At 40.4% G+C, this 25,656-nt stretch overlaps 1 protein-coding gene across 1 annotated transcript; it reads left to right on the top strand.

Annotated features, from left to right (window-relative positions):
- Positions 1 to 25,427, top strand: oca2 (oculocutaneous albinism II). The gene is made up of 24 exons (XM_086089045.1): positions 1 to 198; positions 3,606 to 3,822; positions 6,253 to 6,348; positions 6,448 to 6,645; positions 6,720 to 6,777; positions 6,935 to 7,007; positions 7,088 to 7,263; positions 8,018 to 8,100; positions 8,335 to 8,488; positions 9,414 to 9,485; positions 9,656 to 9,721; positions 10,256 to 10,312; positions 12,330 to 12,454; positions 13,691 to 13,829; positions 15,875 to 16,007; positions 16,800 to 16,947; positions 17,672 to 17,729; positions 17,893 to 18,001; positions 19,837 to 19,964; positions 20,460 to 20,519; positions 21,132 to 21,236; positions 21,377 to 21,470; positions 22,125 to 22,218; positions 24,880 to 25,427. The coding sequence occupies exons 2-24, from the start codon at positions 3,614 to 3,616 to the stop codon at positions 24,965 to 24,967; spliced, it is 2,523 nt and encodes an 840-aa protein (XP_085945171.1). The 5' UTR covers positions 1 to 198; positions 3,606 to 3,613; the 3' UTR covers positions 24,968 to 25,427.
- The last annotated feature ends 229 nt before the right edge of the window (positions 25,428 to 25,656 follow it).

Below are 25,656 nucleotides of genomic sequence, written 5' to 3'. Positions count from 1 at the left end.
GCCGATCTCTCGTACGTCAGGACGCCGAGGACCATCCGCCTCCTTTGCTCGGGAGAGGAGACGCCGACACCTCCAGCCTGCCTCCCTTCTTTCCTTCCTCGTCCATCTTCTTCAGTCGCGACCCTGCAGGAGGTCGCCACGCGGGACCGTCATCCTCCTCCTCATCATCATCATCATCTTGGAAGAACTTTTGTCAACGTAGGTACACGTTTACCTCCTCACCCGCGGGTCAAATTGGTCACTTTTCAAAGTTCAAAGTGGGTGAATTTGGCTTGTTTGAAAGTTTCGAGCTCAAGAAAAATGCTTGTTTCTTGTTGTATTCATAAATTGCTGTCGTCAAGCTGATATTTACAAAATCATCACTTTTCAGGAGAAACGCCATGTTTGTCCAACTGTTGCATTGTCGAAGAGCAGAAGCCATTTTCAATGGATTTTTCTCTAGGACAGGGTGGACATGTTAAAGTTGCCGACATACATATGTGTAAAAAATATTCTGCAACGAGCAAATTTTTCAGCCTTCATTGACAAAAAATGGTAGAAGTGATGTCACTGAAAACATCAGAAGTTACCTCATCATGACAGGGTGGACATTCATCGTGTTTTGCATGACAGGGTGGACATTCGGAGAGTTTTGCATGACAGGGTGGACATTCGGAGAGTTTTGCATGACAGGGTGGACATTCATCTAGTTTTGCATGACAGGGTGGACATTCGGAGAGTTTTGCATGACAGGGTGGACATTCGGAGAGTTTTGCATTTGTCCATCTGTTTGTTAATTAGCAGGCTACATTTCGGTCAATCGAGCATGGGAAATGGATGGGAGGCGGGGCCATTCCTATTCCTTGTTTGTTGACGTTTTGATGTGACCGGCCCGCAAATGTAACGGCCGTTGGCTCCATTCCCAAAATTCTCGATGCGCACCCCGACTCTGGATGGGAGGTCCTAAAAGGAGCCACAAAACAATAATAATGAACTCTTATCCATGTCATTACCAAAGAGGATGCAAAGAAGTGTAATTGGTTGCTGAAATGTCATTTGCTAGGGTTAGCTTTCCAAGGGTAGCTTGCGCTGTTGTGGTTGCGAACACCGCCGACTCCCATTGGCCCAAAGCATCTGGCCCAAAGTCTTGGTCTAAACGCTTCCAAAGTATTTTAACACCGGTTCAATTTAAACAGGAACAGCCTTAGTATATACGCACAAACGTGAAATTTTAAAATATTTTCATTTTCATGCATTTTGGTGACTTTTGGAAATGTCATCCATTGCAAAGTGACAAAATAACTTCTTTTTTTTCTACTGCTGCTGGTCACATTTCTCCTAAACAATACATAATCTTCAATCTGGTGTGAATCAAATAACGAAAGAGTGTAAAATTGTTAAAAAAGCAGTTTGTCTTGCTGGCGCAGCCGGCGGGCGGGAAGCGGCCACAAAAGTGTTCATTCATAGCCGAGATGAGGCCCATCACATGAATTGGACAAGGCGGTTACGCGGCGAGGAAGAACGTCAGCAGCAAAACTGCCGGCTATTCTCGCCACACGAACGCGCCAGTCGGATGAAAGCGCGCCCGCGTAACGACTCGGCTCGAGGGGCGGACCGACATCTTGCGGTTGGCGGCTCGTCAATGGCAATAACCTTTTGCTGGTCGAAATATGACATCAGCATTTTTCTGTTCTTTGATTGGTTGGTCAGAGCAAAGTTATTACAGACGCTTAAGACTCGCTAAACATTATGTTTTATTCACATTTTTTGTCGTGTTGTCATTTTTTGGAAAATGAGAAGTCGAACTTCCCTTTCTTGGAAACTTAGCGTTAGCATTTTAGGCAACCGTACAGCCTCATCCCTCGTCTTCATTTATCAGGTATTAAATGAATATGATAATAAATAAATCGCTAAATATAATGTCAATTATGTTCTGCCATTGACAGCCTTTGTCGAGTGACGTCAGCTTTCCTTTTTTTTTCTCCACCTTGGCCAACAAGTTCAAAGGGGGCGTTCCCGTGCATACTTCCTGGTATGAAGTCGGAAAAGTCCGACTTCCCACCTTCCTCGAATGCAGCATAACTCCCTCAGGTTCCGCATTGCGTTGTGATCCGTCAATCTTTGTTTATCCTCGTAAAAAAACTCAACCATTTTATAAATACAACAATTGCATATTTGAATTTCCATTTTTATACAATTGTTTAAATATTCTCTTTTGTAAACAAACGCAAACCTATCGAATATATGTACGGTATTCCAAATATGTAACAAATAAAACAATATTCACCAAATTGAAGCACTCATGTATCCAATATGACACTTTTGGCATGAGGGGATGTTTTTTATTTTATTTATTTTTTCTTGTTTTTTTTATTATTATTTTTTTCTTGTTTTTTTTATTATTTTTTTTCTTGTTTTTTTAATTTTTTTTCTTGTTTTTTTTATTATTATTTTTTCTTGTTTTTTTTATTATTATTTTTTTCTTGTTTTTTTATTATTATTTTTTTCTTGTTTTTTTTATTATTATTTTTTTCTTGTTTTTTTATTATTATTTTTTTCTTGTTTTTTTATTATTTTTTTCTTGTTTTTTTATTTATTTATTTTTTCTTGTTTTTTTTTATTTATTTTTTTTTCTTGTTTTTTTTATTATTATTTTTTTCTTGTTTTTTTTAGCGTAGCATGAGTTAGTGCACATGGACGTGCCGTTTTCATGCGTTTCTGCTGTTCTATAAGAGAAAGAGAAAAAAAAAGAGAAATTCTAGAAAGGGGCCTCATAATGGATTTCTGGGGCAACTGCAACCAAGGCAATTGCAGAGAGGGCCCCAAGCTGATTTATTTCGAATTTTGGCAATTTTGGCCCTCCGTCGAAGGGGGCCCTTGACTTTGGCTGCCGCTTGGGGTCCTTTGCCAGCCCCAAGAGAGGGCTAATAAAGTTCGATATCAATGACACAACTGGAAACTTGTCTTTAGTTTTAGGGGGGACTCCAAGGTCCCTCCTTTTCCTGGGGCCCCAGGGGGGGTCTACAAACACCCCTGGGTTGTCAATGAACGCTTGCATTTCGTTGTGCATCTGCAGCACCTCCGGCCAGCCAGCCTGAAATTCTCCTTTTCATCCGGAGGCGTGTGATCACACGGCACGTGAGCGTGACTCGGCCCCCCATGTGAGCCATAATCCCGTCGGATTCCTGAGCACATGTCTGGAGGAGCCGACCCGGTCCACTGACCCCCTGCCGCCCCGCTCAGCTGATGTGTTGGATTTACTGTTGCCCCTCATATTTGCCGGTCATGTGATGGCTGGAAAAATTGCTACGTTAAGAGTTTTGTGGCAACTTCCTGTTGGGTTTTTGCCAGGGTGTTTTTTTTGCGGGTCTACTCTTGATAGACAGGCCGACCAAAATTCATGTGGATTTATTTTCTATATTTTCAAAATGGTGGTGTTTTTAGTTTAAAATGACAACAGAGGGAGACGGAATGTGAAGCCTGGCGGTTCGCTAACTAGCGTCCTGAGTTTCTTTGGCAACAAAGCAGCATTTTTATGAGACTGCAGGGAGGGGGGGTGGGGGGTGGGGGGGGGGGGGTGGTCTAAAACAAAGAAAAATGACCATTGATTTAATGCATGTCCTCAGTTGCCAACATGTACCTGGAGAACAAAAGCGACCTGGAAATGTCGCAGGCCTCGGCGCCGGTCCACCAGGCCGCCGGCAATTTCGGCGAGCTGCGTCTGCTGCAGGACATCTCGGAACGGCGGGAGACGCAGAAGCTGCAGCAACAGTCGACGGGTCTGACCACGGGACAGTGCGTCATCCACGCAGAGGCGTTCCTGCCCGTTCGGCAAGACGACGGGTGAGTTCAGACTTCAAAGTTTTGGGGAGACTTTTGGGGGACTTCAGGCAGAACGGTGCGTAAAATGTTGAGGTTTTGCAAAGCGGTTTTCTCTCTAAATGTAGTTAAATTCCCCAAATTAAAGACAAACGGTCGGTTAATCCAGAACAGGATAGACGGTGTTGAAAATGGGAAAATCGGACCTCCCCAAACTTTCAATGCTTGCTGAATTGATAGCTATGCTAACGTCTACGACGGTAAAAGATTCGAGGCCAAACATTTTTTCCCATAACTTTAGTCTTTACTTTTTGCTCAAATTCCAAGATAATAAAAAAAAAATCAAAGAAACAAAACAAATTATTTAATTATTTGTTGCGCACTGAAGTGATGTGTAAGCTAACGTCTATGATCATTAAAATTCCCCCCTAAAATTTCCACAACTTTAATGACTTATTCGCAAGAAAATTTTGGTCAAATTCCAGAAAAACTGAAAAAATTAAAAAATTAAATAATAATTCGTTAACTCTTTGACGCTCACTGAAGTGATATGTAAGCTAATATCTAATATCTCTTAAAATTCAGGTTTCCCAACACAACTTTAATCACATATTCACTTGAAATTTTGGTCAAGTTCCAAAATTTAGCCCCCCCCCAAAAAATCTAATAAAAAATTTAATAATTTGTTAATTCTTTGGTGCTCAATGAAGTGATATGTAAGCTAATGGCTAAAATAGTTAAAATTGCAAAGTTTTTCCTCCCGCAACTTTAATGACGTATTCACAAATTCCTATAAAAAGTCATATAAAATTGATCAAAAATAATCCTTCAATCTTTGATGTTTACTCAACTATGCTAACGTATACAGTGGTTACATTTTCAGAAGTTTTTCCACATGTTTAAAAATTTCCACAACTTTAGAGGTGTTTGTTTCCGAACTTCTTTTTTTTTTTGTGTCAAATACCAACGAGTCATCAAAAACCCAAAGAAAAATCCCTTCAATGTTTGTTAAACTGAGCTCCGCGAGATACGCTAACATTTTGTATGCTAACATTTTGTATGCTAACATTTTGCATGCTAACCTTTTTTAAACACCAAAGTTTTCCACGACTTCCAAAGTGCATTTACCAGATGTGTTGGGTTTTTTGTTGGGGGGGGGTTGTTGGGGGGGGGGGGGGTGTTGGGGGGTAATAATGTGACATTTTACCAAAACGCGAAAGAAAAAGAAAAACACTCAAATTAATCCTGCGATACTCACCGAACCGAGATATTGTGAGGTATGCTAACGTCAAACTCGTAATTTGTTTACGCCCCTTTTGAGGCGTATTTTCTTGAAATTTGGGTCAAATTCTTTTTGTGTGGAGCCCCAGCTGCGCTTCCCTGCAGGTCCTTGAATGTAACAGCAGCTTGATAAAAATAACACAAAACAACCCGCCTTCATGATGGAGTCATGTTTCTCGGGGCAAGATCACATCTGGCAGTCTGCTCGCGCAGATGTGACACCTGCACAGTCGCGGTCAAAGTTCACCAAAGAGCCTTTTTTTGCTTCTCCGGAAAACCAGACTCTCTTTAAATGCATTTTAGGGCACCTGAACACAACACAACCAAAAGTCACCCATCAGAAATGATCTCCAAAGACAACCTGTATCAGCATGAAAATAATCATAATAATAATAATATTAATAATATATTTTTTTAAAGCCCCCGATCTCTGTTTAATCGATCAACACGTGATTTGGTGGACATGTTTATCATCACAGAACACACACACAAAAAAAATCTCATGGACTCCCGCTTGAAGCGGAACAGGAAGTCGGCCATCTTGGTTTGAATCAGCTATTTCTTTCTCACACAAAAATCCGTCCCTGGCACCATTTCACCAATCGCCACAGAATTTGGCGGACACATCTATCATAATTTAATAAATTCTCAAAGACCCATGTCGGAAAATGAACAGAAATTCATCCATTTTGATTTGAAACAGCAAATTTTCACTCAGTAGACCTGTAGTAGAAAATTGGGGGGGGGGGGGGGGGTGTAGCCCCTGACAACTGTTTCACCAAGTGATATGACATTGGATGATCATGTCTATCATAACAAAAAGTCCCCAAAAGTCTGAAGAAACAGAGGCCAAAATTGAACAGGAAGTCCGCCATTTTGTTTTGAATCCTCTCATTTGCTCCTCCATGAAAGTTCTAAAAATTTGGCTCCCATGACAACAGTTAGCGTCAACATGTCATTCGTATCGAATATAGTAAAAAAGTCTCAAGGACCAATGACTGAAATCGATCACGAAGTCGGCCATTTTAGTTGGAGCAGCCATTTTGTGGTGAATTCCAAGTCTTCGACAATCTCGGACATCACCCAAATTTGGAATTCACCCAAATTGTTTCCCAGATGACCGCAATTTTTTGCCTCTCATATCTAATATCCTTTTGCATTTTTTTGTTCCAGGCACAACTTTAACGTGGTCAATATTCGCAGCGGCAAAACAAATTCGGCCGGCATCTCAGAAAAGTCGCCCCTGCTGAGGTTCTCACAAGATGACAGGTGAGCTTGTTCCTCACCCCAAAAACCAAAACAAGCAAAAAAGTCTTTATCGACGCTTCGTCCGTCTCTAAAGCTCGCCGCTCTCGCTCCCGTTGCCAGCATAGCCTACATGACCATGCATAATCCCGCTTTCTACGGCGGGGAGGAGCCTTGGGACAGCAGCGCCGTGGATCTGGAGCGGCGGTACCGCTTGGGTAGCGAGGTGACCAACCTGTCGCTGCTGCGCTCCAACTCGTCGGACAAGAACGACCCCCTGGAGCAGCTCGCTTTCAGTTTCAAGCTCGCCAGAAGTCTCAAGTGAGGACTCGGCAACGGCGGCAATCGTGGTTTTTTTTTGGGTCGTCGGTGTCATGTTTTGTTTGCGTTTCCAGATTCTGCTTCCGCATCTCCAAAGTGGCCACCATCTTCACTATTGTTGTTCTGTGCAGTGTAAGTGTGTCGTCATAACTTTATTTAGAATGAGGAGAAAAAAATTTTTTTTTTTATTATTATTTTTTTTATTATTATTTTTTTTTATTATTATTATTTTTATTTTTTTATATTTTTTATTATTATTATTTTTAATTCAACCTTGTTGTCGTTCCAGCTCTTCTTCAGCATGTACCCCGATCGGGACAACCCTTGGAGGATGTTGGCCGTCTCATCAACCGACAGCTTCTGTATCCGCACCAAATTCCCCCGCAAACAAAAAGTAGTTGACGTTTTTTGGGGTTGTGTCGCCTCCTTGACCGCTCGCCAGCGATGAACCTGACGGACTTCCGGGACAACGCCCTCCTGAAGCTGCAGGTGGGCGGCCCCTTCAGCGGCGGCCCCTTCGGCGGCGGCGGCCCGGCGGATTTGGACAACCAGGAGTACGTCCTGGTCCAGGTGGAGCAGACCGATCCGCCGGGCCAGAGGAGGAGGAGGGCGCAGCAGGTGGGCGGGCAGTTGCTAAGCAAAACAGCAGCACCGCACCGAGTCAAGGAAACAGACACGTATTTGGGATATTGAAGTCGTGATATTTTTGAGAAATAATAATAATAATGTATTTTAGTAAAAATAATTTTGGGGCACAAAATGTTTTGTTTTCAAGAAAAAATGTCTATCTATTTTCCAGATTAATCATAATGTTATGAAAATTACCGAAAAAAAATCTCAGGAAAAAAAGATGCACTTTTCTTTTCGTTGAGTAGTTTTGTCATTAAAGTCAATATTACAAACATAAACTCTAAAAAATGTGTGTATTTTCAACAAAAGTGTTTTATGCAGTATTTTTTCCTTATTAAAGTCATATTACTCAAATAAAGTCTGTTTACAGTCAAAAAATGTGGGTATATTTTACAGATTAAACCCAGGATTTTACGATTCTTAAATGGTATAACATTCTTGACAAAAGTTGCGTAATTTCAGGATTTAAGTCCTAATATAAAAATAAAGTCTTATATTTTCTATAATCTATTCCCAATTAAAGTCATAATAGTATGAAAGTAGTCTTATATTTTTGAGGGGAAATTTGATACCAAACGCAACCATGAAAAGCGAAAATACGCGACAACTCATTAAAACGGCCACCAAAAAATCGGACCTCCCCAAACTTAGCTTGCACAGGTCACATGACAATATGAAGTAAAATGTCCTTAGTGTCGTTGCTGTCCAGAATTTTTTTGACTTCCACTTTCACTCTTTGCAGGTGATTTACAACTGGACCATTCCGCTGCACAGCGAGCGGAGCGACCAGATGTTGCTGACCAGAACCTTTGAAATGCTCAGCAGGTGCGTCGCGCACATTCTAGCGCACGTCGCTGCCGCGTCTTTGTTCGTCGCTCTTACGACAAGGAGACGAATTCCTTGCGTGTTTATTTTTTCCACACTTGGCCATTTCGGATGATTTCGATTTTCTCAAATGTTTCGAACCAAGTACCGCACGTCAAAAAAAACAAAAAAACCAAAATGAATTGAAGGAACTGGAATTGTACTCCTTTTCCGTCCCTTCCCTTCGCGGCGCAGCGACCCCATCACGATCACCGTGCAGGCCTTCATGGCGGACGACGAAACGGTGCCGCTGTCCATCACCCACCAGTCGCTCTACGTCAACGTGGAGACGCAGGTGGCCATCGCCGCCGTCATCCTGACCGGCGTCTACGTCCTCATCATCTTTGAGGTGCGACCGTCCGAGGGAAGCGCACATTTGATATCTGTTCGAAATGTACAAAAAAAAAAAAAAAAGTGGGGAAAATGTTAAACTAATAAAAATAGTTCAAATGAATTTTGGACGTCTATAGCCGTCAATGGCAGTGAATGAGTTAAAATAAGTAAAGTAGTGGTTATTGTGAATTAGTCAAATAATTGTAAAGTAAGTAGTAATAGTTGTTATAGGAGCAGTGCAAGCAGAAGGAGTAAAGGAGTACTACTGAAACTAGTAGTAACTGTACAAGTAGTAAAATAATTACTAGTTGTTGTAAAGTTAGTAGTAAGTAATTATTACACTAGCAGTTGTAGTAGAGTAATAAAAGGATTAGTAGTGGAAGTAATTATAGTAGAAGTAATAAAATGAAGTGGTAATTGTTTTAAAGTACTTAATAGTACTATTAGTAGGCTACTAGTTATAAAATAGGTAGTACTTGTTATAGTAACAGTAAAATTAGAGGTAGTCGAAATGGTAATTGCAGGAGTTGTAAAATAATAATAAAAGTAGCAGTCTTAGAGTAAGAAATAGTAGTTATAAATAAAAGCAATAGTAATAGTAAAAGAGTAGTAGTAAGTGATGGTAAAATGAATAGTGTAGTTGTAGTTCTAGTAGAAGTAAACTACTAATAGACGTAAAATAGTAGAAGTGATGAGATTTGTTATAATCAAGGAAGGTAGTAGTTGTAAAAGTAGTACAAATTTTATTCGTGGTAAAATAATTTATTGTAATTAGTCAAATAAGTTGTAGTACTTCTTGTAGTAAAATATGTCAAACTAGTTGTAGTAGCGGTAAAACTAGCTGTTAAAGTTGTAAAATAATTTGTGGTAGTGTACAAGTATTAGCAAATAATAGATTTTTTTTATTTCTTTCTGGATTTGACTCGCCAATGTTTTTTCAGATCGTCCATCGAACCCTGGCAGCCATGTTGGGATCTTTGGCCGCCTTGTCGGCTTTGGCCATCATTGGTGACGTAAGTCCACGTCTTCAAACTCGTTTTGCACATTTTTTCGATCTCCTCCCACGTTTTCTGTGGAAAACGCGTCTGTCACAATCTACAGTTCAACATTAATTGCACCGCATTTCACGGCAATTTTCTACCAAAATTGCACTTTGCAGTTGTTGTTTGTTTCCCTCCCGCAGCGTCCTAGTTTGGTGCAGGTGGTGGAATGGATCGACTACGAGACTCTGGCTCTGCTTTTTGGCATGGTGAGACGACGTCTCCGTTGTCCTTCCGTTTGAAAACGGCCCGCTCGCTTTTGTGATGCTACAATTGCACTCGTGACGCGACGATTGCTCAGCACGCTGCCAGTAAACATCTGGTCCGTTCATGACAGGACAAAAGTCTCCTTTTTTCTTTTTTTTTTGCTAAGCAGGACATAAATCTGACTGTCATCCATTTAGCAGTGAAAGAAAATAGCACGTTTTTTTTATGATGGAATCCTGGGGCAGCGAATACGATGAAAAGAGGTCAACGGCAGGGGCTCCAAAACTGAACCCTGTGGAGCACCATGGGACTGAGAGGGACTCAGAACAACACGAACATTCTTTTGTTGTTTTTTGTTTGACAAAATAAAATAAAAATGTCTACCACTCATACTTTTACTACAAATACTGATAAATCTCAGGGCAAGTCAAACAAAATTAGATGAAAAATTTTATGATTTGTGTGATAATTATCACAGTAAATAAAAGAGAATTTGATGCAACCAAATCAAACCCCGTTCTTTCCTTTTCTTCCAGATGGTGCTGGTGGCCATTTTCTCCGAGACGGGTTTCTTCGACTACTGCGCCGTCCAGGTGCGTTTTTGGTGCCTCTTGCACTTCAATCCAAAGCGAATGGCGCAAGATTGACGGCGACCTATCGGCTATTCTTCACACGCTTGACATTTCAATGGCCCCGCACGGATGACATTTGCTGTGTTTAGCGTTTAGGAAAGTAGGTCGTCGCTACAGAGATGAGTGCGCCTCGCCGTTTTTTTTCCCCGCCCCCTCTGCCGTGTGACTTCCTATTCTGGGGAATGTCCACGGATGAGTTGGTTAAAAGGTGAAAGGTCGCCGCGGCCTCGTCCCACTTTGGCCCGAGATCGCAAAAATTTCACACGGGGATGTAAAAAGGTGCGAGGGCTTTTTTGTCGGCTGAAGCTTTTAGTTCGCTCGGCTTGATTTTCACGAGTGTGAATTGAATTTGTGGCCCGGCGCGCCTTCGTCGTCGTCTCCCCCCCGTAGAGGTCAAGGACGCGCGCAACTCCGGGAACTCTTGCCGGTCATCCCGAATATGCAAAATGGTGTCCTCTGGGCCAAGGCGGGGGATTATAATCAAGGCTGATGAATGTTAAACGTGTTGAGGGAGATGGAAGAGACGCTCGCAGCAGCAGCAGCTGAACACTTCGCGTAGATTTGGTTCGTCTGCTGCACGAAAAATGAAGATTGAGGAGAGAAAAAAAAAGTGAGCTTATATAATGTCAAAATAAACATCATAAAAATAACTATGAACTGAAATGAGAAAAAAAATCTGTTACAGCAAAAATTAGTGTTCGTAGACATATAATGTGAAAATATAGAGAAAATAGTTTATGTATAATGTCAAAAATTTAATAAGAAATTTTAAATTTAGGAGAAAAATCTTATACATTGTACAGTATATATGACAAAAAAAGTAGATGAGAAAATAATTTATATATAGGCTAATATAAAAAAAAATATTATTATTATTATCATTATTATTATTACATATTTGGTGGTTGGTTTGCTTCCTAGTGTATAATTGAACAAGCTTTTTTTATGCAAAAAAAATAGGTGTGAAAATGTTGTTAACTTAAGTGTCAACAATGAAAAAAAAACATGAATATTTCTAATAAGAAGCTTATATGTAATGTGAAGAAAGATGTGAAAAATGACATCAAAAAATGTAGATATAAAAACAAAAAAGATAGGATATAACACATGAGAATTTATTTCTTTACAATATATCTGCAAAATACATCAAATGCAACAAATATTAGAAAATAGTTTGTATATAATTTCAAAAATACAAAAATATAGATAAAAGAACAAAACATAAAATAATATGAAATGATATATGAGAAAAGTCTTCAATCTATACTATGGACTGTACAGTATAACTTTGAGATTGAAAAATATAGTTAACATAAACGTGGTAAAACGTGGAATTATTTGGAAGAAAACCCCTTATTATTATTATTATTATTTACTATACATCAAATGTACAAATAGAGAAAGCTTATACTTTGTACATAAAGCAAAAAATATTGCTTTAGGAAAATAAGTTGTGTAATTTCAAAAATAACATTTTGGATAATGTATGAAGGAGATTGATATTTAGAGTTCATATATAATTTCAAAATTATAAATATAAGAACATAATTCACATTGAATAGTGCAAAAAATGATGAGACAAATCAATAGTAACGTTTTTAAAAATAAAGTATACCTTACGTGACAAATGGAAGTTCATGGATTTAATGTCACATAAAAAAAAAAACTCGTTACACTACATAATATGTTGCATTTTTGTTCAACTCTCTATGCCAGTGATGTATAGTGACAATGAAATGTTAAGTTACATGACGAACCTGTGCAACCACTTTTTGTTCCATCTTTTCTTTTTCTTTTTTTTTTTTTATACAGAATATACGACTTAGCTTTAGAAAGCTTTAACCTTTTCTGAATATTTACCAGGAACTCCCGATAAATTGACCGCACATTTTCCAACCATTTGCCGCCATCACGTCTGCACTCGCTGCCCGATGCTGACTCCTCATTCCGTCCCTTTCCCTTCGGTCCTCGGGCGCAGGCCTACCGCCTCTCCAAAGGCCGAGTGTGGCCCATGATCATCATCCTGTGTCTCATCGCCGCCATCCTCTCGGCCTTCCTGGACAACGTCACCACCATGATGCTCTTCACCCCCGTCACCATCAGGTGCCGCCATTTGCTGTCGAACTCTTGACGCCCACTTTTGATGGCGCAGGCTAAATAAATAAATAAATAAATAAATAAATAAAGCTGGGCCATTAAAGCTCGCCCATCTATCTTGGATTTCGGCTCATTTTGGGCAAATTCCTTTAGTGGTAGTCAGCGTTGCCGTGGTTACCACCGCACGCGTCCAAACATGACATTCTGATTAATATTGCATTTGCGGAATATAGCGTTCATTTCGTCAACGGAAAGTAAACGGAAATAATTTCGTCAGCACACATTTTTCAGCGTACTAAAAACGAGACTCGACTAAAAACCTCATTAAAAAACACTTTAGTCCGAAATCAGTATGGATTTTCCTCCGACACGAAAATGTACTTCACTTAATAAAAAACTGGACGAAAATTGATGGACATTTTAGTTCATGAACAAAAACAAGACGAAAGTGATATGATTGAGTAAAATCTTGTCTCTGCTATCTGTCATGTGACACGGTCATGTGACACGCCCCCTTTCAACTCTGCAGCTCGTGAGTGCAACAAACACATGGGACAGACGGTGAAAAGAAAAAATATATATTTAAATTATGCTTATAACGTTCCAACAATAATGTTAATCCCACCGCTAACTCATGCTAGCTAACTTACTAGCTCATAGCATGTGTTGATATATACGGTAGACTAAAATACTAGATTTATAGTTGACTAAATAAAAAGGGGATGAGGTTGACTAACTCTGATAAAAACTAACAAGCGTGATTGAAACTAGACTTAAACTGAGGCTACATTTAAAAATGGCGGATAAAATGAACGCTACTGGAGTCATGCGGCAAAATCCAGCCGTTTTTTTATCCATCTCAGGGGGCGACCATTTTGCCACTTGCTGTCTACTGACGATGACATCACAGTTGCTCAGGACTCAGGCAACGGCCAATCACAGCTCACCTGTTTTCTGAAGCTGAGTTGTGATTGGTTGTTGGATTTAGCTGCTTAGCTCGTATTCCTTTAAGACAATATTAACCAGAATGTCGTATTTAGAACATATTATTGACGCAAATTTTTTTTGGGGGGGGGGGTTTGACTTCCACTTTAAACAGGTTCCAGGCGTAAATGATAAACAGCTAATGCGATTATGATTTGATTTTACAGTTACGATTTTTGTATCACAGGTAAAACTGGCGTGGCGGGCTAGCAAGCTATCAAGGTCTGACGACGACTATTTTATTCCTTTTCGCTGCAGATTGTGCGAGGTGCTCAATCTGGACCCCAGACACGTCCTTATCGCCGAGGTCATCTTCACCAACATCGGCGGCGCCGCCACAGCCGTGGGCGACCCGCCAAACGTCATCATCGTGTCCAATCAAGACCTGCGAAGACAAGTAGGAACTCACCCACGCTGGCTTTCTTTGTCCTCGCCGTGTCACGCAGACACAGGTGGCAACACTATTTGGGTAAAAAAAAAAAAAAAAAAAGACTGGCAAAAGTCTATTTGGGTAAAAAAAAAGACTGGCAAAAAGTCTATTTGGGTAAAAAAAAAAAAAAGACTGGCAAAAAGTCTATTTGGGTAAAAAAAAAAAAAAAAAAAAGACTGGCAAAAAGTCTATTTGGGTAAAAATAAAAATAAAAAAAAGACTGGCAAAAAGTCTATTTGGGTAAAAAAAAAAAAAAAAAAAGACTGGCAAAAAGTCTATTTGGGTAAAAAAAAAAAAGACTGCCAAAAAGTCTATTTGGGTAAAAAAAATAAAATAAAAAAAGACTGGCAAAAAGTCTATTTGGGTAAAAAAAAAAAAAAAAAAAGACTGGCAAAAAGTCTATTTGGGTAAAAATAAAACTAAAAAAAAGACTGGCAAAAAGTCTATTTGGGTAAAAATAAATAAATAAAAAGACTTGCAAAAAGTCTATTTGGGTAAAAAAATAAAAATAAAAAGACTGGCAAAAAGTCTATTTGGGTAAAAAAAAAAGACTGCCAAAAAGTCTATTTGGGTAAAAAAAATAAAATAAAAAAAGACTGGCAAAAAGTCTATTTGGCTAAAAAAAAAAAAAAAAAAAAGACTGGCAAAAAGTCTATTTGGGTAAAAAAAAAAAAAGACTGGCAAAAAGTCTATTTGGGTAAAAAAAAAAAAAAAAAAAAAAGGACTGGCAAAAAGTATTTGGGTAAAAAAATATAAATAAAAAAAGACTGGCAAAAAGTCTATTTGGGTAAAAAAAAAAAAAAAAAAAAAAAGACTGGCAAAAAGTCTATTTTCATTCAAGTCCTAAAATGTAAAAGTAGCAACTCTGAACTTCAAGTTCCCGCAACTGCAACAAACTGACCAATAGTTGGTGAGTGCTCAAAGAGGCGCAGGTTTCGCATACATCGCAGTATAGAACGCAAGGACACCCGGACGCGGTCGGAACAACAACAACAACAACGCACAGCTCGGCCGCCGTCCGAAAATATCCGCCCTCCGTGACACGCGAGCAAACAAAACAGGCGAGCAAACCGTGCGTGCACACACAAGCTGTCCTTATCAGAGTGCAGCCACGACCCGAGCGGCGTCCCCCCCCATCGCCGTCCCCCGCCCACTGCTTTTTCTGCGAGCGGCGCCAAGACAAACTCGACGGCGGGAGCCCCGTTCGCCGGAATCAACAGAGCGCGCGCGCGACCCGGCGCGCACGGCAAAGGCCAAAATGTCAAGCGCAGATGTCAGCGGGAAGCCGCTCGGGGAAACGAGGAGGCCGCGCCAGGCCTGGCGATGCTTCGAACGCAAATGCAGCCGCTGTCGTACCGTACGTTCAAAATGCAAATAGCCACGCAAACCTTCAAATGAAAAATGTTCACGATTTAGCGGCTCCCGTGGTTCGAAGATCCAATTTAGTGCAGAATGTCTTGTTCCTCCAGGAAAAAGACTTTTAACATTTCATTACGGGCAACGGCTGAAAAATGGATGGTTCTGATGGAAAAAAAAAAATAATCATGCAATGTTCCGCTCGTATTCATTGCTCAAATGCTTTATGATATCGTGTCACCCGTCTGTCTTTCTGAGCAGCTCCAATTTACAGCCGAACGGCTTGTTCTTCCGGGAGGGGCCCGTTCAGGTTTCATTGCTGCAAATTGCCCATAATGACTGTTTTAACGGCAACTTTTTTTTGTTCCATCCGTAGTCTTTCTTGAAAACTTCAACATTCCGAGAGGAGTTAAAGTACAACATCTGGAAACATCGGCCGGCAGATGAAAGCAAAATGCGCAGATGAGGTTACAATTAACAGAGAGGAAAAATGTGCTTTTTTTTTTTTTGCGGACTTGTGTAGAAAAAAAAAACAATCATAAAATAATCAGCATTTTGCCCTATCATCTATTTTTCTAACAAACACTAATTCACGGTGCCCAAAAAAAATTCTCTGCCAATTGCAATTGCGTGTTTACCGTGTGCGTCCCTCGCAGGGAATCGACTTTGCCAACTTCACCGGCTACATGTTCCTGGGAATTTGTCTGGTCCTGCTCACCTCCTTCCCCTTCCTGCGGATGCTCTACTGGAACAAGAAGCTCTACAACAAAGAGTCCATCGAAATAGTGGGTGAGTTCATATACTGAGGAGGGTTTTTTTTTTGCACGCTTTCTATCGATTTTTTTTTTCTGCCTTCCTGATGATTTTTCATGTCATGCCACTGTTGGCCATTAGATGGCACCACGCTATTCTGTTTACCACCGGATTCATGTGAAAACAGGAAGTATTTCAAGCTCAGCCTTGTTTTGCTGAAGATTTTGAAATGTCAAATCCTCTTCAATGCTGATTTTACGACTACCAAATGTTGTAGGTTCATTTGATTTATTTATGTTTTTTTTTTTTTTTTTAAAGGGGAGGTCAATGAGTTAACTCATGAAGTCATGCAATTAATTACGATAAAAAAAAATGGCGCTCCTAATTTTTAACAATCTTTTCTTTTCTTTAATCGCGTCAGGCGATTACAATTTTTAATTGTAATTAATCGCATGACTTCAATAGTTAACTCACGATTAATCATACATTTTATTCCTGTTCTAAATGTACAATAAAACAATTCTAGGTTTTCATACTCTAGTTAACAAAAGTGGGGGAAAAAAACGAATAGAAATAGATCAAAAGAATTTTTGACGACAAAAGCCGTCCAGAATAGCTCCTGCTTACCCTCACGCTTCATTTTACGTTGCATGTTCTGAGCCCATTTTGGACCCACGTCAAGAATATTCGTATAAATGACCATCGCGTGTCAGCCGGCGCGGCGCTTCTCACCCGCGTCACGTTCGGTGGCCCTCGCCGCATTCGCGCCTGCGGCGAGGCTCAGCACTTCGTCATCGCCACCGTGTTTTATTTGTGATCCGCCCGCAGAGCTCAAGCACGAGATTCTGGTGTGGCGGCAGACGGCGCAACGCATCAACCCCGCCAGCCGCGAGGAGACGGCCGTCAAATGCCTCCTGATGCAGAAAGTCCTCAACCTGGAAAGTCTGCTGCGCAAGATGATGAAAACATTCCAGAGGTAAAAAAAAGAACCACGGCGAAGTCATCAAAAATGGTCATTTGGACGACGCCCACATTTCGCCCCAGTCGGCAAAACTTGAGCAACGCGCTCTTTGAAGTCTGCCAAAAATGGCTGCTTTAAACAAAAATGGCCGACTTGCTGTTCAATTTTAGGCATCGGTCCTTGAGACTTTGTCGTCCGTGCTGTTCGGATCACGAGTGCCCAATTTCATGCTCATTTTTATTTGGCTTTCCGATGCCTGCTACTGACTAGTGCGTAAGAAATAGCGACTTCATTTTTTAAATTTATTTATTTATTTATTTTTTAATAAAAAAAAGAAAAAGAAGAAAAAAAATAGAAAAAAAAACAAACAAACAAAAAGAAATAGCTACTTCAAACCAAAATGGTTGACTTTAAGTTCAATTTTAGGCATCGGTCCTTGAGACTTTTTCCTGCGTTATGTTAGTCTGCCGAATTTCGTATTCGTTGGTGAAATTGGTATCAAGGACGATTTGATTTGATTTGATGAATTGATTTTGAATTTTTTTTAGCTTTTCCAGTTGTTGCTCTCGAGTAAGAAATGGCTGCTTCGCACCAAAATGGCCGACCTTCTGTGTGATTTTAGGCATCGGATCTTGAGACTTTTCTGTCGATTGGTGAAACTGCCTCAATTAATGATGTCGTTGTGTTCAAACAATATAATTAGCACGAGTTTGAACATGTCATGAAATGTGTTTGACAGAGAAATTTCCCAAGAGGACAAGAATTGGGAGCAGAACATTCAAGAGCTTCAAAAGAAGGTTCTTTTTTTTTTTTTTTTTTATACTTCTGAACGCTTGACCTCAGCAGATGTTATCTCTGTAATGAAGTGTTTTGAAAGTTGAGCCCCCCCCCCCATTCCTACCCACCCCCCCCCCCCCCCCCGGCTTGCGCCTGATTGTTCTTTTTGTTTTGTTCCCGCAGCACAGAATCACCGACAAGGTGCTCTTGGTGAAGTGCGTGTCGGTGCTGGCCGTGGTGATCTTCATGTTCTTCGTCAACTCTTTCGTTCCCAGCATTCATCTGGATCTCGGTGAGGGCGCCATTGCGTTCGATCGGCGAGCGTCAAATCGTGGACCGCTGCGCCCGTATATAATTCCCCAAAAATGGATGTGAGCTAAAAATTGCTGACTAAATTGTGTACATGCACTGAGTTAGTAAGTTAGTACACGTGCGGCAATAAGGACGGCGGCTGCTGATGGTCCCGATGCGCGCAGAGTTAATTACGGGCCGCCTGGCCGTGACATTTGCTGGACGGGCGTGACCCCCGCGGCGGGCGTCCCGGGTGCAAACGCGACATTCGTTTCAATTACGCCTGCTTTGGAAAGCTCAGCCTCATTAAAAGCTTATTAAGCCGGCATGGTTGAGATTTCATTCCGCTCTTTCGGTGGCCGCTGACGCTTTTCCGTCTGCCCGGCGTGGACGCTCGCTCATCAGATTGCGTGGAAAAACAGAGAATCGTGTTTGCCGCAAACGTCGGCATTTAGTTTAGCGTGAACTAAGTCATCATTAGTGTGAAATGTGAACGTGACTTTTATCCTACAGTGACACTCTTTTTACACCAAATACATTTCTACTCGTACACCAGTCGAAGGTTATGTTTTCATTCACATTAGTCAGTTAGTTTGTTAGCCAGTGACTTGTGAAAGAGTTATTAGTTAGCTAGTAGAATGAGTGAGTGAGTGGATTTAATTTATTTGGCGAATTATGGAGTGAGTGAGTTAGTTGGTGAGTTATGTATTGAGCTATCTGGTTAGTTACTAGTTCAGTGTGTTAATATAATGAGTGGGTGAATTAGTTAGTTTCTCATTTAGTGAGTTAATTGGTGAGTGGGCAAGTTAAGCTATGTATGTAATAATTTAGTTATTAGCTGAGTGGGTTAGTGAGTGGGTGAGTTAGTTCCTCGTTAAGTGAATTAGTTAGTTTTTTATTTTGTTATTGTCATTTCGTAAGTGAGTGAATGAGTCACTTTCTCATTTAGTGAGTTAGTTGGTGACTGAGTGAGTTCTGTTAATGAGTAAGTTAATGAGTGAGCTAACAGCTTCTCATTTAGTGAGTGGATTAATTTATGTAGTGAGTGAGTGAGTTAGTTAGTTTCTCGTTTAGTGAGTGAGTTAGTTTCTTATTTAGTGAGTTAGTTGGTGAATGAGTGAGTTCTGTTATGTACTTAATTAGTGATGGAGTTAGTTATTAGTTGAATGGGTTAGTTAATGAGTGAGCAAGTTAGTAGTTAGTTTCTCATTTAGTGAGTGGGTTCATTAGTTTCTTATTTGGTGAGTTACTTTCTCATTAAGTGAGTGAGTTAGTTAGTGAGTTATGATATTTACTTACTATGTATAGTATGTTAGTTGGTAAGTTAATGAGTGAGCTAGTAGCTTCTCATTTAATGAGTGGATTAGTTTCTTATGTAGTGAGTGAGTGAGTTAGTTTTTAAGTGACTGAGTGAGTGATGTATTTAATTAGGCACTAATAATTGTTAGCAGAAATTCTGTAAATATGAATAGAAGTTCTTTTTTTTATTGTTGTTTGTTTAGTTAGTTATATTGTCAAGCAAAATGAAAAAGAAGATATGTCCAAATAAATAATGAATGACACGTGTACATTGAGTGCAAAGGGTCCAGTCGAGTTCAGTGAGTCCAGCCTACTTGAGAAGCAAAATCATCAAAACATTCCCTTTTTTCTTTGCCTCTTTCTGCTGCCGCTCATCTTTGTCCTCCTTCTCATAAGTGAACAATTACCGTCGGTATTTTCGCGTGATCACAGCGGATGAACTCGCGCCCTCGTTTTTTTTTTCTTTGCGTCTAATTGTTTATAGCAGCTTGTTTTTGTACATTCCAATTATTTTTGGATCTGTCGTCTCCCGCTCAGGTTGGATCGCCATCTTGGGCGCGCTGTGGCTTTTGGTCCTGGCCGACATTCAGGATTTTGAGATGATCTTGCACCGTGTGGAGTGGGCCACGCTGCTCTTCTTCGCTGCCCTCTTCGTCTTGATGAAGGTGCAGATTTGGCTTTTTTTTTTTTTTAATTCATTCCAAATGTACTTTAAAATGACTATTAAGTTCTTGCATGATTTGAGCTATAGTGGGCTTTTTTTTTTTTTTTTTTTTTTTATAGTGGGCTAACTCCATTTTTTGTTATTTTGCAGGAGTACGGTTTTAAAAAAAATTATGGCGGCAGTAAACCTTACCTATACCTTATAACTTTTTTTAATTAAAATTTTAAAACAATGATGACTTTTTCTAGATCATTCTAATGATTTTAATTTTGATGAGTTATACTGTAATGACACTTTTATCCACAACTGAGGTACTGTCATCATCTTCACTTTTGAAAGTTGGATACCGGTAAGCATTGACTAGGTTACCTGAAAGAAAGAACCAAATTGAGATTACAAAAAAAAAAAAAAGAAAAAAAAAAAAAGTCAACTCGTCATCAAAGTCTGAACATCACAATCACAATTTCATTTCTAGCATTTGTTGTTGACGTTGCAGGCTTTGGCCCAGCTGCAGCTCATCGATTACGTCGGCGAGCAGACGGCCTTACTCATCAAAGTGAGTCCACTTATTTTTCAACTACAAATACTTCTACTCAAGTATAGAGCGTGAGTACTTCCGCCACCTGAGCACCTGTGTCACTACGACCGCTTTCATACCTTTTCGTTCCGTGCAAATTCCACGAGCGCGTCTCCGCCTGGCCTCGCTCCCGAATGTCTGGCGAGCGTGCATGAGATTGCCGCCGTAATATACGTGTCAGCTGGTATCAACTTCAGGACCCCCGGAGCGCGGATAATCGCTCGTGACAGGCGGCGCTCTTTCCGTCTGACTTCCTGTGAAAGAAAAAAAAAAAAAACACATCTGCATGCAACCGTGCGACAGGTGCAAGGCAGAGATCTCATTCGTGTTGTTTAGCAGCTTGATGGAGCAAATCTGAGCTGGTGTCGCCAAGTCACAAAATACAAATACTTAAGTATTTGAGTAGATTTTTCAGGTATTTTATGTGAGCATTTTTTTCTCACATTTTACTTTTACTCCCTACATTTCTACACTTCCTACTCCTTTGTCAAAATATTGCTCCTTCATTTTTTTGGAACCTCCACGGATGACGAGGTGACACAAAGATGGCGTAAATAAAGAGCAGTAATAATGTTCTGGGTTTAATTCCAGGCGGTGCCGGAGGACCAGCGCATGGCCATCGCCATCATCTTGGTGATGTGGGTCTCCGCCCTGGCTTCGTCTCTGATCGACAACATCCCCTTCACCGCCACCATGGTGAGGAATGCACGTCAAGTCAGAAGCGTCATGTCGCATACTCGCATGTGTCATGTTCTGTCACATGCTACGTTATAAATTATGCTTTTTTTTCTGTACTATGAGAAAATGAAAATAATTCACACCTCTTTTTCTTTCAGATTCCAGTCCTTATCAACTTGAGTCAGGATGCCGACGTGAACCTGCCAGTGAAACCTCTCATCTTTGCCTTGGCCATGGGAGCCTGTCTTGGTGGTGAGTCTCACCCGTGTGAAAGTCAAACAACTAACTTTTCACATTGTCCTGGTAACTAACCAACACACTAACAAATGCTGACCAAAACATAACCTCTGGTTTTCAAAGTCAGTTTTGTCAACTGCTTACCAACCAACCAGCTAGCTAGTTACCTACTACAACCAACCATTTAACTAGGTAACCTAGTTGGTTACTTAGTTATATACTTGCATATTTATATACTTATTATATTTTTCTTATATATTTAGTTATATACTTCTTACCAACCAAGTACCTAACTAGCAGGTTGCATTCTACTTACTAACTAAATACTAACTAACTGTTGTACTAACTAGCTAACTAACTGTATATTCTACTAACTAACAATATATTGTGCTAACTATGTATATTTCACTAACTATATATGCTGTACTAACTAACTAACTTTGTATATTGTACTAACTATGTATATATATTCTAACAAACTAACTAATTAACTAGCAGTGCCCAAAACTAATTTGGTTATTTTTGTACAATCCTGGTAACTAACTAATTAGCTAGTGAACTAAGCTAAATTGCTAGTTAATATGTGGTGCTTCAGTATTAGTAGTAGTAGGGTAGTGAGTATACTTGGTCATTGATATACAATGCTGATACGTGTGTGTGTGTGTGAAGGAAATGGCACATTGATCGGCGCGTCAGCCAATGTGGTCTGCGCTGGCATCGCAGAGCAACACGGCTACGGCTTCTCCTTCATGGAGTTCTTCAGGTACGCACTTTTCCTCTGCAAATGCCGTGCCACTCTTAAGTCGGGGCACTCGTAAGCCAATTTAGCCCGGAATGTGACAAATCCGATCTGGCTGCCGTCATTCCGCGCCCGAAGGTCCGCATGCATGTTAATGTCCCGCATATGTCTCCATCCACTAATTCGAAAGCCCGCGTCACAAAGAATGAACGCGGGAAATGGAAGCAAAGCAGCTCTAAAGGCTTTGTTGTCTCATTTGCGAGCCTGTCACCACATATTTGGCAAACCGGGCTTTGTGCCGGAGAATCACCTGTGGCGATTAACTTGGACTTCAAGTAAGGCTGCTGGCGTTGCTTTCTTCTCTTTTTTTTTTTTTAGAAGACGGTATAGGCTCTTCTTCATTTTCATCATTTTACCTTAAAAAAAAAAAAAAAAAGCAGAGCATGCACCTGAATTCCAAAACTTCAGACTTTGATGATTATCCAAATAATGTCCATCTGTGTGCGAATGGGAACGCTACTTAACGGATGCTGTCGATTAGAGCACTTCTCTCAACCAAGTACTCCGACCTGACTTGGACTCCCTCCCATGTGTGCGCACTGAACACAAAGCCAAGTAGCCAGTTGCCATGGCGACCAGGTCACGATTCCATGTCCAGCCACAGCAAGCCATCACACATGAACGGAGGTGGCAAAAGTACTCACATTTGTACAAGTTCAGACATCGTCTTTGTGTAAATTAAAAATTTGGCAAAAAAAAAAATAGATGTTTTTTTTCTTCCCAAACTTTTTCAAAGGTCTTAGAGCCATGAGTGGTGCAATAAACACAATTATGAGCTGACTAAGCAGTCATAGAAAGAACGGGATCTTTCATTTTCAGGCTATAAACCGCCGTTGTTGGGTAAACAAAATGATTTGGTTTTTCTTCCTCGCCGTCTTTCCACTTCCATGGAAGGAAGTGTGGCCCCCCCCGCGGGGTCAGAACTGCTCGCCTTTGCCTCGGTCACAGCTGCTCAGAGAGAAGGTACTGATTGGTAGAAAGACCCCCTCGGAGCCCTCGGCAGCTGAGATCTGACAGACTCCGCGACCCGCTTAACCCCCGCGGCTTCCTCGCTACCTTTTGATGGACCGTGACTAAGGATGACGAGCGGCCACCAGTTGCTGCCGGATTCTTCCGTTCGCAAACTCCCGATGGTTACGAGCCGCTTGTTTTTCGCCACCGGTCCATCAGCGACGAGGACGGTCATTACATATGTAAGCGACAGCTGCTCCTAATGACATTTTAATGACGGCAGTCCCGGTCGAAAGGACGCCACAGACATTTGATAATGATTAAAGCCGTTTTAGCTAACAAATGGCGATTAAAACTGTTTTTGTCTAACTAACTTAATCATTTAAGCAACAAACTGACCAGTGGTAAATTAAACAACAAATCCAAACTACTTTTTTCTATTTATTTTTTGTATGTGGAAGAATAAGTTTGGACACCCCTGATGTAGATCGATATAATCCGATGCAGTTTTTTTTTTTTTTTTTGTGGCTGATATTGAACCGATTTCAATATTGGATTGGGACACCCTTAATTAAATTCCTTTCACGTCACAAATGAGTGATGACATCATTACGTCCACAGTACACTATAACCCTCTATTGTTTATATGGTTAATTTAATACGTGGGTATTGTGTTAGCTCGTTGCTACTGTGTTATATTATAATTTATACAGCTTGGACATTTTATTAGGTTACTGTGAAGTGAATAAATTTTTTGTTTGACTTGGTTTATTAAACTGCTGCAGACTTAAGGTTATAGACAGGCCAACCAGATACAGAATTTGAGACTCCGACGGTTGATCGACAAGAAGTTTGAGATACTCAGGAATGGAATTGACTATTTAGCCAGATGAATAATACGACCTTACGGAATACGACCGCGGCTTTCAAATGTCACACTTCCCGTGTCTTGGGCCCTAATATTAATGTCAACTGTCTGGCACAATGCAAATGTAGGCTTTCTGGTGTGGGTCCAAACGATCCGTGCTGACTGACGACCCTGGGCAAAGTCTCCCGGGCCCCGCGAGGCGCCATGTGTCCATGGAGGACATGGGCGGCGGCCAAACGGCCAACCATCTGCAGTCGCTCGAGCATACGAGGACGCGCTAAAATTTAACGCCTCACTTGGCGGCAAAGTGAGACAAGTTCATACGGAAGATGTCGAAAGTCATTCGGAAAGCGGTTAGAAAAAAAAAAAAATCATTCGACAGTTGCCCAGGTATTCACTTTTACGTCCTGATGCTAGGTGGCTAAGTGTTAGCATTGATGACATAATGTCCAATTCTCACAAATTAAAATAAAAATTTCTAAAACCCACTATAATCTTTACAGGTGAAGTTAATTTGACTTTTTTTTTTTAAATCGCGTTCAACTTTTAGCAAAACTTGCTCTTCAATAACAAGCCAATAAATAGCAAAAATTTTATTGACGGCAAATGTAGGAAAAGAGGACATCTGGTCACTTATACAGCTAAGTTTCATATTTGTGTAATCTTACCAACGTTTGTAAAAAATCAAAACTATGGATGGCTCATAACTAAAAAAAAAAATAATCTTACGTTGGCAACTTATTCATACTGGATCTCATGAGTGTACCTAATGTGGTGGCCTTTTATTTTTTTTTGTGATCTGACAGGTTAGGCTTCCCCATGATGATCATGACGTGCATGATTGGCATGTGCTACCTGCTGGCCACTCACATCGGGCTCGGATGGAACATGTGATCCAGGACTTGAATTTCCACAGGACCGGACCACAACCCAGCGATCCAAAGCTTCAATGGTCCCGGTTTGACCACAAACCAAACAAGAAGATGAAATCCCAGCCTTTTCCTCTCTGGAGTGGAAGGAAACGACCCATTTGTAAAATGTCACCCGTCCAATTAAGCAGACAAATAATTCTTATCCATGACTATTGTAAAATGATGACCTTGTATATGAAACAGAATAGTCCCGAAAAGATTATTATTATTATTTATGTTTAAAGGAACCATAACACCCATTTAAAGGGATTTTATCATCGTTCATGTCGGTAAAATGATTCTGCTCTGTTGGCAGCGATCTGATGTAAAGCAGTGAGCGGTGATTTAGTGAGGATGATTTTGAACTTTAGTTGTCGTGAGGTCTCGTCGGCAGCAGCACTTTGGAGGAGCCCCAGAGAAATAAAGTTTATGGTGTTTTTAAATCCTTTCTCAGGTTTGGTCTTTTTTCTCTCTTTCAATGTGTGGCACTAATATAAATAGGATTAAAAAATACAGTGGCTCCACCCATCATTTAAATAAATATATTTTTTTATATAAATTTTTTTTTTTTAAACTTCATTTTCAGCCATCCTTCATTTTTTTGTGTGAAAAAGATTGAGTTTAAATATGTAATACATATATTTAATTATTTACAAATAATCATCTCGACAA

Source organism: Leptonotus elevatus, chromosome 11 (genome assembly GCF_054856555.1).
Source record: "Leptonotus elevatus isolate MCC_2025b chromosome 11, RoL_Lele_1.0, whole genome shotgun sequence".
In the NCBI taxonomy this organism is placed as follows: Eukaryota; Metazoa; Chordata; class Actinopteri; order Syngnathiformes; family Syngnathidae; genus Leptonotus; species Leptonotus elevatus.
Note: the sequence above shows the minus strand (reverse complement) of the source record. Positions and strands in the feature narration are given on the sequence as shown.